General features: G+C 40.0%; 1 protein-coding gene across 2 annotated transcripts; it reads right to left on the bottom strand.

Moving 5' to 3' along the window:
* Positions 1 to 5,052: 5,052 nt before the first annotated feature.
* LOC309702266 (XK-related protein 5-like) lies at positions 5,053 to 15,034 on the bottom strand. 2 transcript variants are annotated; one of them, XM_082526846.1, is made up of 13 exons: positions 14,663 to 15,034; positions 12,125 to 12,214; positions 11,936 to 12,041; positions 11,632 to 11,798; positions 10,118 to 10,251; positions 9,883 to 9,961; positions 9,538 to 9,707; positions 8,970 to 9,081; positions 8,697 to 8,864; positions 8,408 to 8,598; positions 8,104 to 8,214; positions 7,643 to 7,826; positions 5,053 to 6,402 (listed from the first exon to the last, which is right to left on the bottom strand). In XM_082526846.1, exons 1-13 carry the CDS (start codon positions 14,769 to 14,771, stop codon positions 5,714 to 5,716), a joined length of 2,310 nt encoding a protein of 769 aa, XP_082382972.1. In that variant the 5' UTR covers positions 14,772 to 15,034; the 3' UTR covers positions 5,053 to 5,713. The 2 variants fall into 2 exon arrangements, with proteins under 2 accessions (XP_082382972.1, XP_082382973.1); XM_082526847.1 differs by having other exon boundaries at positions 8,408 to 8,595.
* Between the last annotated feature and the right edge of the window lie 929 nt (positions 15,035 to 15,963).

Below are 15,963 nucleotides of genomic sequence, written 5' to 3'. Positions count from 1 at the left end.
AGCGACTCAAACATCCATTTTATTGAGCAATAGCGTGCATGCTAGGCTACAAGGTACAAAACTGTGTGAGGACTTGGTCAGTGTCCAGAGAGATAACAGAAACAGGCTGTCCAGTAATCTGTTTTATAACTGGACTACACACCGTAGGCCCTTCCATTATGAAAAACTGTAAGCGCTCTATTTCTTTAAAAAGTAGAGAGTAAAACCTTTTACTTTTCAAAAGTATTCACTGTAAAGCTCAACAGCAGTGGGTTAGCCTGAGATAAATAACAGTCTGATACAGTAGGTATGCACTCTCAGAGAAAATACGCACTCAAGGGTTGCACTTCTTGAGTCTGCTGTCATTCTGATGAATTATTTAAACATCTTGAGCATCTTTGTTTACACAGTGTCAAAGAAATGTTTCATTTTGCAGCAGTGATTTATATTTTGGCACCAAAACTTGATTTTGACACATGAAATTAAAGGTTTGAACAAGCTATAGCCTTTTGCACGTTATTTATAATGCTTTGATGAGTGTATGAGATGTTTTGATCTTTATATTTGATGACCTTTGAGAAAGTTTCCAGAGATGTGCTAGGATAAAGCTCGTGCTGCTGCACTTCCACTGATATGTGTCTATTTCTCAGAATCATAGTGATGATAAATTAATCACTGGTAAGCAATAAAACCCAGCACACTGGACTTTGATCATGGCAAATGGCTTTATTTTTGTCATATCAACAGCACACTTAATGACACGACTACCATCCACAGCTCTTTTGTGGAAATCCTCTCAGAGATGAGGTGATTTGTACTAATGAAAGGAGGTCGTCCAGTGACAAGGTGACGAGGTTATAATGAATCAGCAAACTAACTCAAGTCTGTCAGTGATAACTATCTGCTCTCTAAACATCCTCAAACTTTAACACAAAACCTTGTCCAGATCATTTCATGAACAGTAAATGTGATCAAATATAAAAGAACCTTTTAAAAGTACAAAATGAATCAAATTACAAACACAAGTAGATATTATCGTATACATCGCGTACACAAAGCAAAGCATGTTATTTCTATTTCAAAGCGATATGCATACATGAGGCAAGCGTGGCAGCTAAAGCTGTCTTCGTACAAGGCAAAGCGATGACGCATTTAAAGCATGAGTGTGGATATTTTTTCATAAGTGCACTAAATACGTTAGCTAGCTTATTGCTGTTGCGTACACATACATTCTAGCATGTGTTAAAAAAACGGTAATGTGCAGTTACATTAAGTAACGTGTAGGTAATGTGAGTGCTTCTTTCTCTATGGGAGTAGATATAACTCTCAGTCTGCCTGTATGAATGAGCATCATGCAGTGACTTAACTATCAGAAAGCTGCAGTAAATGGACACCAGTTTGAAAAAGCAGTTTCTACCAAAATCAAGTTTCTAGTTTTAAAATCACTACTTTGCTCAATGAACTCAGTTTCTCAGTATCCTAAAGTGCTGCTTGTGTTTCCTCTCCTTCCTGCACATTAAAGAAAAACATTAACAGACCTCATAGTTACTACTGCACAGTTATTGTTTTGTTTTGACACAAAGCAATAAAAGTAATCCAGCACAGTAAAAAAAAAAAAAAAAAAAATAGATAAAGTCACATGGAAGACTGACATAGTCACAAACATTATTCTGCGATTACAGTTTAACTTCGCACACAGGTTTCGTGACGTTAATACAGGTACTGACCACTTCAGACTAATAGCAGCGCATAATTTCGAATTACTTTTGACTGTGCCACAGCTAATTTTTCTTCTTCTGTTAGCTACATTCATCATCATCATCATCAACTTTATTTATAAAGCACTTTAAAACAACCACAGCTGACACAAAGTGCTGTACATTGGAACTGTAAAATAAAATTACATGAGATATAAATAAAAAACAAATAAAAGAAGAGTGAAATCATTAATTAAATAACTACTGCATTAAAAAAGAAACTAAGTCTCACTGAGGTTAAAAGCCAAGGAATAAAAGTGGGTTTTAAGACGTGATTTAAAAGTGGACAGTGAAGGGGCCTCTCTAACATGCATGGGCAAATTATTCCATAATTTTGGAGCCACAATAGAGAAGGCCCTGTCCCCTCTGAGCTTCCTCCTGGATCTCGGTACCTCCAGGAGCAGCTGGTCAGCTGACCTGAGAGACCGACAGGGTATGTGGGGATGAAGAAGCTCAGAGAGGTAAGGCGGGGCAAGACTGTGTAGGCATTTAAAAACAAACATAAGAATTTTAAAATTAACTCTAAAAGACACAGGCAGCCAGTGCAGAGAGGCCAGCACGGGGGTTATATGCTCTCTTTTTCGAGTTCCTGTTAGGAGTCGTGCAGCCGCATTTTGAACCAGCTGCAGACGTGAGAGCAATGACTGACTGACCCCCACATAAAGTGAGTTACAGTAGTCCAGGCGGGAAGAAATAAAAGCATGGATCACTGTTTCAAGGTGCTGCCTCGAAAGAAAAGATTTTAGTCTTGCCAGTCGCCTTAAATGATAAAAACTGGACTTCACCACTGCTCTGATTTGGTTGTCCATTATTTAATGTTTTAAGATAAAATTGCAACGCGGAAGTTCAACTGTATTGAGGTAGGTGGTTTAACTGATGGACAGACTGAGGAGTGACACAGATTACTAGATATAGTTAATCCTTTGTAGCACAAGTAGAGGTGCAGCTATTCAGGTAGGACAGGTATGAAAAATTAGTTTCAGTGCTGTGTATAATTTCATAACAAAGCGGGTCTTTGCTAACAAGGACTGTGTACCCTTTTATGAAGCGCATAATCTGTCTTGCATTTTGAATACACTCCACAGGACAGCACACAGTACATTTTGATATTACACCAGTTAATAAGTAGGCAGTGAAGCGAGATTTAAGATTTGAAATTAAAATGTAAAACTTGAAAGTACTTGTATTAATCTGAAGTGTTAGCTCGAACTGTGCAAGTTTAACTCCCACACAGAAAATATATCTTCTTCATCATTGATCTTAACAGTGCACAGAAATGGTAAAGTTTCCTCTAGTTCCTTATCCTGCGTCACACATATTTTATCGCACTTCCCTTCTTTCGTCTGCAAAGGTTCAGAGCTCAAAAAGTGTTGTTATAATCAGTGCACAAAGATATTTGATTAGTAAAACCCAAAAGCAAGTTATATAAAAAATTAAATGCATCTAATAAATGAAACATAATCCCTTCATAATCACTATTTTACTCATTCAATATTCTATCTAATTACTCTCCCTTCCTGAATTGGCCTGTTTCAGTGTGTATGTGATGTAGGTAAATACTAATATGTACTTCACTGCAAGTATAAGTAGTTTCTTAAAAAGTGGATAAGACATCCAACATCAATCGCCTTGTGATTAAGAAAAGGAAAGACAGAAAAGAAACGTCAAGAAACGTAAATGTTTGCCTGAAGCTGAGTTGATTTACAGTGGGGCAAAAAAGTATTTAGTCAGCCACTGATTGTGCAAGTACCCCCACTTAAAATGATGACAGAGGTCAGTAATTTGCACCAGAGGTACACTTCAACTGTGAGAGACAGAATGTGAAAAAAAAATCCATGAATCCACATGGTAGGATTTGTAAAGAATTTATTCGTAAATCAGGGTGGAAAATAAGTATTTGGTCACCTCAAACAAGGAAAATCTCTGGCTCTCACAGACCTGTAACGTCTTCTGTAAGAAGCTTTTCTGTCCCCCACTCGTTACCTGTATGAATGGCACCTGTTTGAACTCATCATCTGTATAAAAGACACCTGTCCACAGCCTCAAACAGTCAGACTCCAAACTCCGCCATGGCCGAGACCAAAGAGCTTTCGAAGGACACCAGGAAAAGTATTGTAGACCTGCACCAGACTGGGAAGAGTGAATCTACAATAGGCAAGCAGCTTGGTGTGAAAAAATCAACTGTGGGAGCAATCATCAGAAAATGGAAGACATACAAGACCACTGATAATCTCCCTCGATCTGGGGCTCCACGCAAGATCTCATCCCGTGGGGTCAAAATGATCATGAGAACGGTGAGCAAAGATCCCAGAACCACACGGGGGGACCTGGTGAATGACCTGCAGAGAGCTGGGACCAAAGTAACAAAGGTCACCATCAGTAACACACTACAACGGCAGGGAATCAAATCCCGCAGTGCCAGACGTGTTCCGCTGCTGAAGCCAGTGCATGTCCAGGCCCGTCTGAAGTTTGCCAGAGAGCACATGGATGATACAGCAGAGGATTGGGAGAATGTCATGTGGTCAGATGAAACCAAAGTAGAACTTTTTGGTATAAACTCAACTCGTCGTGTTTGGAGGAAGAAGAATACTGAGTTGCATCCCAAGAACACCATACCTACTGTGAAGCATGGGGGTGGAAACATCATGCTATGGGGCTGTTTTTCTGCCAAGGGGACAGGACGACTGATCCGTGTTAAGGACAGAATGAATGGGGCCATGTATGGTGAAATTTTGAGCCAAAACCTCCTTCCATCAGTGAGAACTTTGAAGATGAAACGAGGCTGGGTCTTCCAACATGACAATGATCCAAAACACACCGCCCGGGCAACAAGGAGTGGCTCCGTAAGAAGCATTTGAAAGTCCTGGAGTGGCCTAGCCAGTCTCCAGACCTCAACCCCATAGAAAATCTGTGGCGGGAGTTGAAAGTCCGTGTTGCTCGGCGACAGCCCCAAAACATCACTGCTCTCGAGAAGATCTGCATGGAGGAATGGGCCAAAATACCAGCTACTGTGTGTGCAAACCTGGTAAAGACCTATAGTAAACGTTTGACCTCTGTTATTGCCAACAAAGGTTATGTTACAAAGTATTGAGTTGTATTTTTGTTATTGACCAAATACTTATTTTCCACCCTGATTTACGAATAAATTCTTTACAAATCCTACCATGTGGATTCATGGATTTTTTTTTTTTCACATTCTGTCTCTCACAGTTGAAGTGTACCTCTGGTGCAAATTACTGACCTCTGTCATCATTTTAGGTGGGGGAACTTGCACAATCAGTGGCTGACTAAATACTTTTTTGCCCCACTGTACATTAAGATTTTTGCATTGGTGTGTCATGTTATAAGAAATTCTGCACAGCAGCCTGGCAGACAGCATGTTGAGTTATTGTAAACTGGTGATTTTGTATTTTCTTTTGGTATAAAGGATCCAACAGCTCAATAACTGCTCATGCTTTAAATTTTAATTACAAGCCATAGCTACTTTATAGTCATTTTGATTTCTCTTACATCCTATCCAAGGTTACCTCAGTTGACACTTAGGTGTAGGTTTTTTATTTTTATAGAGTAATAGTTAAAAATGTAGTTTGAAGGATTATTATTTTATTTTGACAAGTAGTCCAGATTTTAACTTCTGTAATCTACAAAATTTCAACTCACCCTCTCACATATCAGATGTTTCCTCAAATTGCTCTCATGGCTTGCATAGGAATATACTTTAATACAAATCCTTCAAAGTCCTGCTATTAAAACTGAAGATTTGTCTCTTTTGATTGATATTTTGGTCAATGTGACACACTTTCAGCAATTATTTCCTGTCTAGCAGCACACAAGGGGAAAACATGAGCAATATTATACCAATCTCTTTCTATGACAGTTATAAGTTAACTTAAAAGATTCTAATGCTGAGAACAGCAAAACTGGAAAATACACCATCCTCCACCCAGGCTTTTCTTTTCCTTGTACCCCAATCCTACTTACACTGCCCTCTCTCTGCTGTCCACATACTGGACCATCTGTTTGCGAGCGTGGGAGATAACTGGAGTGAGAGGAACAATGGGTGTACCAGGTGTAATTGCACCAGGAGTTGAAGCACCGGGAGTTGAAGCGGCAGGAGTCGAAGCGGCAGGAGTCGAAGCCGCAGGAGTTGAACCTACAGGAGTTGATGCTGCAGTAGTTGAACTTACAGGAGTTGAAGCACTAGGGGTCCCATCTGGGGTAGCACCCGGTGTTGTACCAGGAGTGGCAGGGATGACGATGACAGGGGTGGGGCCCAGGCTTTCTTGTTCTACACGGGGCTCCAATCTGGGTGTGGATGTGACAAATCGGGCCTCCCTGATCCGGTAGGGACTTCGGTAGGTGGAAATGGGTGACAGCTCTGAGCCCCAGCCAAGATAGCTCCCACTGGAGGGAGACTGCACATCTGCACTAAAATACAATGTAGTGCTTGACTCTCCAGGGACCCCTGATTTTTTATCTGGGGAACTAATCAGGAGGGGGGAACGCCGCTCAGGTGACCAGCCGGGAGTCTTGATGTCTAAAGAACCCACCGAAGAGGCCTCAGTCAGAGACGCCTCTTTGCTGTCGATGTGGCGGAGGCTTCCTGGTTGTTGAGGAGACGAGAGCGACGGTGAGCCATAAGCAGCGCTTTGGAACTCCTCATCACCTTAAAAAAATAAAACATTGGAAAGAAAAGTCAGTTTAAAACAATACACACGTATACTGCAGGGGAGTCAGTGCTAGAGGTAAGAAACATAGTGCAGTCTATATATTTGCTGTCTCTGTGATAAATAATAAATGCACTGTACTAAAGGTCATAGCTTATAATGCCTGTAATATCCTAATTTTTCTTTTAGCTAAGAATGAACAACGTAACTCTGGTATGTTCAGGGTATAGACATAATGTAGAGAAATCTGACTCTACAAAGACACAGAGTGCTGCACTGCTCTCCTGCTTTACACACTACTGCACACTTTCTGCTCAGCTCCAAACAGCAGACAGACACTGTTACTAACTTTCTGGCAAGATTCTTATAGTTACGTAAAACTAAACTAAAAACTAAACAAATATGTGCATTTGGGATCTTAGAAAACTAAAATAAAAAGAAAACATTGAGGAGGTGTTCTTAATTTTAGTCGTTGTCAGGTCAGTTTGGTGAAATTTTCAAAGAATAAAAACTAAACAGAAATGAGAAAACCCACTGTGGAAACTAACACAAACTAAACTGAAATAAAAACAAAAATAAAAAAAACTATAATAGCTCCGCTTGCCAGTGAACACAGCAGAGCATTGAGCTGCTAAAGAGATCGATATTTGTCATTAGAGTTGATCTAACCCTCCGACAAAAGAAAACAGAAGCACTCTAGAGCAAAATTCCCCAACGCGCAAAGACTACACTAAAACATCGATGTTTTATTATGTTTTTGTTACAACATGCTGACGTCAGTCTGTCTGTATTGCAACATGCTGACGTTAGCCTGCTTTTAGATTAACAAGCTGATGTCTGACCTTTGACCTTGATGCATTACATACTAAAATGGTGCATTTTATCATCTTTACCCACGTGATTGGAGCAGAATTGGCTGAAATCTTTAACTTCTATAAGCTGTTACTTAAAATTTTAAAATACAGTCATTTATGGCATAATTATCACTTTTGTGTCGTAGGGCAAAAGAAAAAGGAAAGTTTGTTGTACAGCTCTGTCCATGCTTTTTCATATGAAATATTACTTGATATGGCTTTTTGTACTTTTTTTCAAGGTCAACTTCGACCTTGGGCACTAACAATGAAGGTCAAGTCAAATGCTTAGCCAACCTAGGTTCCCATGTCCCCGAAGAAAGTGTTTATTGTTTTGATTTTTGAAGACAAACCATAGAAAACTGTGTATAATATAAAGTAATTTAACCTTTTCCCTCTGATAGTGCCACGCTAGAGTCTTCTTCTGCAGTTTCTTCAAAGATGACCTCCTGGACTGGGATGATCTCTGGAAACCTTCTCATATCCTGAATAGTTGTGGGAGGAGCTTTTCTCACTGGTCGGGCCACTATAGTGCAGTGAGCTGGCTTTGGTGGCTGGACCACCTCTCTCACCTGGATACATTACAGACACGTGAGCCTCAGACTACAACAAGCAAACATAATGTATCCTTTACAGAAAAACAAGCCTTTTAGTAGTTATCCTGATGTCTACTGATACTCCTGATATTTATTCTCATGACCACACTAAATGCCTACTGTCCTACTGAACTAACCCACCAGGTTTCAGCTCATAAGTGGCTTAAATAAGCAATGTACTGTATTCTTAGTTTAGAATAGACACAGTCCCCCTTTGTGGTGGTCTAGATAAGATGTTAAACAAAACTCTTGCCTCTGAAACCTGTGAAGGAGCTGGTGGAGGAGGAGGTTGAGCAGCAGCAGCAGCAGCAGGTTGAGAAGCTGGTTGTGCGTGGTAAGAAAGCTGTGGCTGAATTGGTGGAATCTGACAAATCACATCAAAAGTATGAAAATAAACTCCTTTTTATATAATCACATTTTCTTAGCATTGGGTCCAGGTTTGGAAAAACAAAATTTTATCATACTGATCAAAGTCACACCTTAAAACAAAGCAAAACAAAACAGTAAGTTTTAGGAAGTCCAGCTACTAAGATGTAAAACTCAAAAAGACAACTAACCTGATGGACACGTAGGTCATCAGGGGAGTGAACTTCTTCAGACAGACCCATCAGTCCAGCCAGTCCCCCCTCACCATATGCAGACCAGATCCTTGAAACATCCCCTGTCTTCAGAGCTAAGCGAATCAGCAGCCAGTGGTGATGCTTCCAGCCCTCCCATTGGATAGGAAGGTCCATGAGAGTCCCACCTCCTTAACAGAAGATGCACAGTCATTCTTCAGATAGATAGATAGATAGATAGATAGATAGATAGATAGATAGATAGATAGATAGATAGATAGCAACAGACCAGACAGTGTTGCATGTCGATGAAAAGTGGGCGTGACTTTCTCCTCTAATGAGAGTGTAGAGCCACGCTCCATGCAGGCCCCGGCTATTCCCCTGTGACGAATACTCTGGAAGATTTCAAAAGACTTTGGATGGAGGAAACGATAGTACAGCACCAATGCTATCACTCCTAAAGACAAAAAAACCAAGTGTCAGGAAGAGGAACATTGAGGCCTTGAAAAAGTTGTTGTGTTCCCTTTTTATAACTTGAATTTGCACATGTTCTGCGTCTCACCAATGAGGAAGCTGCAGAACACTGCAGCTGGGATTCCCACAGTATCCCAGGAAACCATGGCAAACATCCAGGAGGATGCCAGAAGAAGAAAAGCGTTCTCTAAGAACATAACCTGAGGAAGAATAAACAGACATCCAATCCCAAATCAAGATTACACTGATTTGACATTTGAATCGTTTATAGCTAATGCATGGCATCTGCTGGATGTTTTTCCCCTCAAATAATATGAAAAACACTCTATGATCCCAATAATGCGAGTAACTATCTTTGTTAGCACGGTAAAAAGCCGTCTGTGAAAAAAGTACTAATGTGAAATTTTCAGCATTTTATGTATTCCACCTAAACGCTAAAGTAAAAAGCAAAGCTCTGCACAGCTGAAATGCAATCATTTTCAAAGTCATTTTCAAATATTATGTATGCTTTCAGGTTTCTGATGATGTACTAAACTTACAGCTTTTCTTTTTCAAATGTAATTTGTTACAGTGTCTCTGTTTTGTCAGAGCCCCCGGCATATTAAACCCACAATATCATGAGCAGACAAGCTTGAAGTGAACACAAACACACATACCAGATAAAACCCAGCCATGCGGTATCTAGATTGACCGTACTTCACGTTGAGGAAGAGGAAGATGTGAATAGCTCCCAGAACAAGATTGAAGAGCCTCCATCGGCTTGTTGACCTTATGATATCTGTCTGCTGGGACACCATCCAAAAAGTTGCTCCCAGCCAGTGGACACCTGAAACAGACACAGTCCTCTTATGCTTTTTCTTTTTTTTTTGTACACTGTTACAGTGATGGATGCTCATATTAAACAGGGTCAAAGTTTCAAACAGTTTTTCTACTGTTCATTCTGTGTGATGTCAAAGACAGAGGCTATCCCTAGCTGCCCACAACTGGCTGTGAAGACTCACCGATGACCCCGAGGATCCACTGTTTGAAGATACGTGTGAAGAGCATGAGAATGGCAAACCTGGATCCCAACATACTGACCTGCAGAAAGAGAAACCATACGTGTACCAAAAACACAAGCAAAACAACAAAACACATGCTTATGACATGCCAAACACAGATGCAGTAGCATTACTGATACTGTTAGATACTATGTTGTAAACACTGCTTGTTGCGAAAGCTGTTAAACATGCCCACCCTCCACAGCAGTCGACAGAGCATGGCAGCTGGTGTCATTTGCAAGTGTCCTGGTCTGATGAGTGAACAGGCTCTGGCATAGAGCACTAAGGCCCAGCCAAGAGAAACCAAACACACTGCAAAACACACTGAGGCTGGCGAGAGAGAGAAACAGTGTGTGTCAGAATGAGACAGAGAGAGAGAGAGAGAGAGAGAAAGAGAACAAGGACAAGAAATATGAGTACACTGAAATACTGAATCACACAAGACTTCAAGATACAAAACTGTCACAGGCATAATGCTGGAATCAGATTTACAGCAGCAATACCAGTTAAAAGGGTATATTCTGAATTAGTTCTCTGTTAACATTTACTTTAACATTATTATTTTAAATAAATCACAAAACAAGTATGTTATGAACTACCTGGTCAGCTGAGGGTACTGTCAAAAACTAAATGACACTGTTTATTTAAAGATTTATTTCAGCTCTTCCCTTATACACAAGCCATAGTAGATCATAGTAGATGACTTTTAGAGCACATGCTCTTTGTGATCTAACCCCTAACGAATCTGTCTCCTCCAGTTCAGGAACTGGGGATATTTTCTGATGTGATAGGCTGAAGTGTAAATGACTACACCATGAAGCAACACTTAAACTGTACATTTTCTAAATTTAACCTTAGATCACTTAACTTGAGAATAAAAGTGGTCCTAAAAAGAGCCCTGTTGCACACCTTTCTTTATTCTCAAAGCTAACAATTTGAATATTTTTTATTAAAAAAAAACTACATTAATCTCAAAACTCTCTGAATAAGAGAGACCTTACAGCCAGCTAAGGTCTCTCTTATTCATCTTAATTTAAGTCCCTACCATCTTCTCAAAACTATCTGAGAGTAAATTTGTTTATCCGCTGCTTAGCAGTGAGTAGTTAGCACACACTGGATTTATTTCACTAATAGCTCAATGTTCCATCTGGAAATAATACAAAAAAATGAACAGGCAGACTAAGCTAGAAAAGACTACAACAATTATCCAACACTGAGATTTTTTTATAGCTGAAGGTTGTTAGTCCTGTTGCAGCACTTTCACATTAAACTTTTATTTCATCTTGATTGCATAGCCAAAGGCCATAAGAGAGGCATTATGAACCTATCCACTGCTGTAAGATAGGCATAGGTACACTCCGACAGTAAGTGGTGATGTTACTGGTAGCCAGTAACATCACCACCAACAAATACTATCCAAATTTACAACAACTGATTACCTCCTTTTATTTTTTCATTATATATTTTTATCTATCCATATTTTGTGTATTTTATTCTGCACATATTACACATTCTATTCTGTAAATATGTTATTTATTGTGATTATTACTTGCTTTTCTTTTACCGCCAATCTGAGACAGTACTCCTACTCCATGTACTATTGTAGAAAGTATGACTGTGCAATGACAATAAAGAGTTAAAGTTTAATTAAATGTCCTTTTTCTGATCTTATTATCAAACTTGAACACACGCTTTCTGGTTTCTGACTACCTGGAGATTTGACTCCTATATCAGTACAAATTAGCACATAAGCGTGGAGTAGCGTCTCGGGGAGGGTGACGACCAAGGCTTCGAACAGACGTATGGCAGATGCATCAGCCTGCTGCATGATCTCACTGTACGTATCCTCATCTGGCAGGCGCATGCACTCCCACAGCCTGTGAAAACCAAAGATGAAAATAAATTAAGAGTTATACAAAGAGAGAGAGAGAGACCTTTCTCATTTATGATCATACAAATCTGGAACTTAAACCTGATTATTGGACACTGACTGATTAAATTAATTAATTATTACCTTTTGAAAAGTCCCAGATGCAGTATGTGTGTCCAGGTGAGAGACTTCCTGCGAATTCGTCCATCTGACAGGTACCAAAGGTAACTCAGCCACTGGGGACCCCAACCTGATCATAAAGAATTATAAAAATGAATAACAATTTGTTTTTCTAGAGTTATTTATTGATCTGTTTGTTGTAGATGTTGTCACCTGGCAGCAGGAACAGGGCAGTGAAGCCAGCAAGATAGCCATAGTTGTAGTTGTGACCGATCCACAGATAGTACACGAAGCAGTAGATCACTGAGGAGAAAGGGAAAGATGTTACCTATAGCATGTCACGCTTACAGGCTGCAAACACTCAGACAAAAAAAACTTGCCATACATCCTGAAATACACATGCAGGCACTACATGCATTTATTTAAGTAGTGAGTGAAGTATATTTAAGAGTGTTACTTAAATAAACTGTTTTGTAAAATAGGCTACATCTCACAGTGGCCTTACATAACATGACATAAAGTGCTCTTAGGTTTAACAATGAACTGTGAAACTGTGAAACTCAGGGATGTTAGATGTTAAAAATAATAATTTATCCCACAAACCTAACAGTAAAATAAAAATACCAATATTTTTCCCTTTTTGCTTATTTTGTTTTCACAGCATTCATCTCTTCTTCTCCTTTCTTTGAATATTTGGCCAGAGCAAAATTAATGTGAAAGAACAGATAAATACTGGTAAAAGAATTCCAGTTGGCCATTATATCAACATCAGCCAATCAATCATCACTGGTCAGTATACTGATCCATTTCTACCTAAATTCTTTTCTGACATGAACATGCACTCAGCTGATTATGACTTTGCACACAACACGCTTGACATTTTTTTTATAAAATATAACAACTAACTCACAAATCAAACAGTACAGAAAGTTGTTAAAATAAGATCAACTTTGCCAAATTCAAATGGTCATTGAAACAAAACACAGTGCACAGTAACATGGTTCTGCTCTCCGGCGTAATAAGTACATGTAAGAAACATATTAATTAAGTAGAATTCCCCATGTCCTTGTCCTTTCAAATCTCATATCTTTACTTTCACATGAGTGAGTGATACTGCCTAAACCAGATGTTATTTGGATGAGCCTCACCAGCACATGCAATTATATGATTAGCATGATTGTTGCATTCACTGACTGTCTGATCTCAGACACCTGAACACCATCTGCTCAGCAGTGGAGATGCATCTAAATCCTGAGATCAAGTGTTCCTCCTCATTGTGCCGCTGAGCTTTCTGTTTGTTCTGCTTTACTACAGTTATGTGTCCTGCAGGTAACCTGTTGCAGCTCTGTGAAGCTCAGTTTTTCAAACTGTTTCCAGTTTTTGCAAGTGTTATTATTATTATTTTTTAATAAAGCTAAGGAAGCTCTGTAATGATTCTCTCCCATTTATTTTAATTACTTTCTTAAATGTTTTGTGGAGATAACTGAACTTCTAATACTAAGAAAATTCCTATTTTTATTTTTTACATGGCATTTACTTTCTTCTTGCATCTGTAACATTGCTGGATCCTCTTTGTTGGTACTTGGTTAATAAATTTTAATCTTTGCCACACAGAATAATGGTTCAGTGTTGTTGTTTTTTTCTTGTGTTCTTTGCTGGGATTCATATTTTGGGGGCAGCTTTGTTGCTTGCTGTACCACCCTAGTCTTGAATAGAAGGGCAGAGTGATTATACCAACCTCATAAACTACAACATTACTGCAGCGCATACACCCACATACACCCATTCTAAGAACAGCTGATCTCTTGGCATTACACTGACTCTGATTTTAGATATATTGTGTGCATGTGTTAATGCAAACGTTGCACTCTCTTCTATAGGATTGTTTATGTCAGGACTAACCTAAAGCATGTGATCAGTGGATCATTGCCAAAACATGCACATTTCAGTCTGCAGTGTGTCTCCACACTTTCTCATTGACCTCTGTTGTGCACTTCATCCCATCCAAGTTTCATTGACAACAGGCCGGCTGATGCCTCTCCTCTCCACATCACACTCTCTGAGGCTCTGCAGCTCTGCCTCCCTCCATCCCTGCATACATGTAATCTGAATCGTTTCAGCTCCGAAACAGGCGGGCTGTCCGGACAGACTAGGCCCCGTCCTGGGGTACGCCCATCCCCTCCGTCCATTCATGTACCTCCAAAAAAGAGCGCTGAAATATGACAACATGGCTCCCCTTTGTTTTTATGCAGAAAACATCACCCAGACCAAGAAAAGGCACAGTTCAAATTATAGGAAAAGTCTGACATGAGTCAGCAGTCCTGCCGCATACAGGATTTCATAACGAGCGGTGTACAAAAATAGGAAAGAGACGCTGTGACTGCGGACTTCTGCTGAGGCTCTATTATTCATGACAGCACAACGGAGACGCTGAAGTAAAAACAAATGCACAACTTTGTATTTTAACGTAGAACAAGATGTCACCCTAACCCCCCCCCCCTGTCTCATCCAGGCATCCCTCTGCATCCACTGTAGTCCTCACACTGCACATCCACACGCCGTGGCCAGAAAAGCACGCACAAACGCGCACGCACACACAATAAAGTAAAAAAAAAGGGGCAGCGTTTTGCACAGGTAGGTGATCACAATCGGCCAAAACAGCGACTGAGGCATAATGCTCAGTTATGTGTGTGTGTGTGCATATGTTTTGCATGTATGGATGTAGGTGTATGTGTCCCAGGTAGGACTCACGCGCCGTCCTCTCTGCAACCAGGAGAAATGCGGTAAAGAAGAAGACGCAAACTTGGCAGCACGGCATGCAGGCCCCTCCATTACTGGGGGTGGCCGAATAGTCTCGCATCGTGGAATTAAACCCTGAAAAGGGAGGTTTTCGGGAATAACAGCAGCGTGCTAGTCTTCAGGCCGGTCCGTGCTGTTCTGGTCTCGGTCGGGAGTGTAGCTGCAGCAACCCGCTCTCCCAGCCCCGTGTCCCCGTCCCGGCGTCAGCGCTCGTCCCGTTAAAGCGATAGCACCGATGTTTCAGGACTTAGTAAGATGCATTGGTATTGCCTAGATTTTTATACAGTCAAATCAGATAAATATGAAGTTGTTCTCTAAGCTAAGATTTTGGACTGAAATTGTAAAAGCGAAATGATTTTTCCCTGCAATCTTCTGCTCAGTCATTTTTGTTTTGACATTTTGTCATTCAAGACATACAACTTCATAGGTCAAGAATTGTGTCTTGTGTCTGTATCGTTCTGTCTGGTGTTGCACTGTCTTTGCACTTTGTGTAGTCCTGTGTTGATCGTCTGTTATATATTATAGGTTTCACCATGGTCTTGAAGGAACGTTGTCTTGCTTCACTGTGTACTCTACCACTGTACATGGTTGAAATGACAATAAAGCCACTTGACCTGAATTAATGCATTAGGTAGGGTGATCTTATGATGGTGAAATGATAGCTTTGCGCATTTATGTTAGACATATATTTTTCAGCTTACTGTACAGTTATCCTGTTTTGGGTTAATTTAATTTTGCCTTTCACTTTATTTATTTATTTATTTATTTATTTATTTATTTATTTATTTATTACATTTGTACAGCTGTACATAAATAATGGGGTGAATGGTTATGGCTGAGTTTTCCAGGATGAGCTGCAGAGGCATATTTTGGACACCAGATGGCAGTAGAGACAGCGTCACAGTAAATAATAGAGTACACTGCTTGCACTGGTTTTTGTCCATTAAATGATCACGTTTTTGTGCAACTAAGTGTGTGGGTACCTGCAGTGGCGATATCAAGGTCAAAACCTTTCTATAGGTGATTCTGTCATGCTTTATGCCCTACATTCAGAGCTTTTCTTCTTTGTCAAACCACTTCCCTGTCCACCACAACCCTTGGCTTACACTCAAAGCCGAGGGTTGTGGTGTTTGGGCTTTGGTGTTCATTCAAATAATTACTTGAATGAACATAAAAAAAATCATGGAAAGGATTTCCACATGATTAAATTGCTTTATTTTACCATCATGCAATGCTGTTATTCCAACTTAATG

Source organism: Aulonocara stuartgranti (genome assembly GCF_965226115.1).
Source record: "Aulonocara stuartgranti genome assembly, chromosome: 1".
Lineage (NCBI taxonomy): Eukaryota > Metazoa > Chordata > Actinopteri > Cichliformes > Cichlidae > Aulonocara > Aulonocara stuartgranti.
The sequence above is the reverse complement of the archived record's forward strand: the minus strand, read 5'-3'. Positions and strand labels throughout refer to the sequence as shown.

What these genes read in the sequence shown, in the direction of transcription:
- LOC309702266 (XM_082526846.1), bottom strand. Translation starts at nt 14,771, where the DNA reads ATGCGAGACTATTCGGCCACCCCCAGTAATGGAGGGGCCTGCATGCCG. An exon ending in TGCCCTGTTCCTGCTGCCAG is followed by an intron (nt 12,042 to 12,124) that starts GTGACAACATCT and finishes CTTTATGATCAG; the next exon opens with GTTGGGGTCCCCAGTGGCTG. An exon ending in GGCACTATCAGAGGGAAAAG is followed by an intron (nt 6,403 to 7,642) that starts GTTAAATTACTT and finishes TATTTTTTTAAG; the next exon opens with GTGATGAGGAGTTCCAAAGC.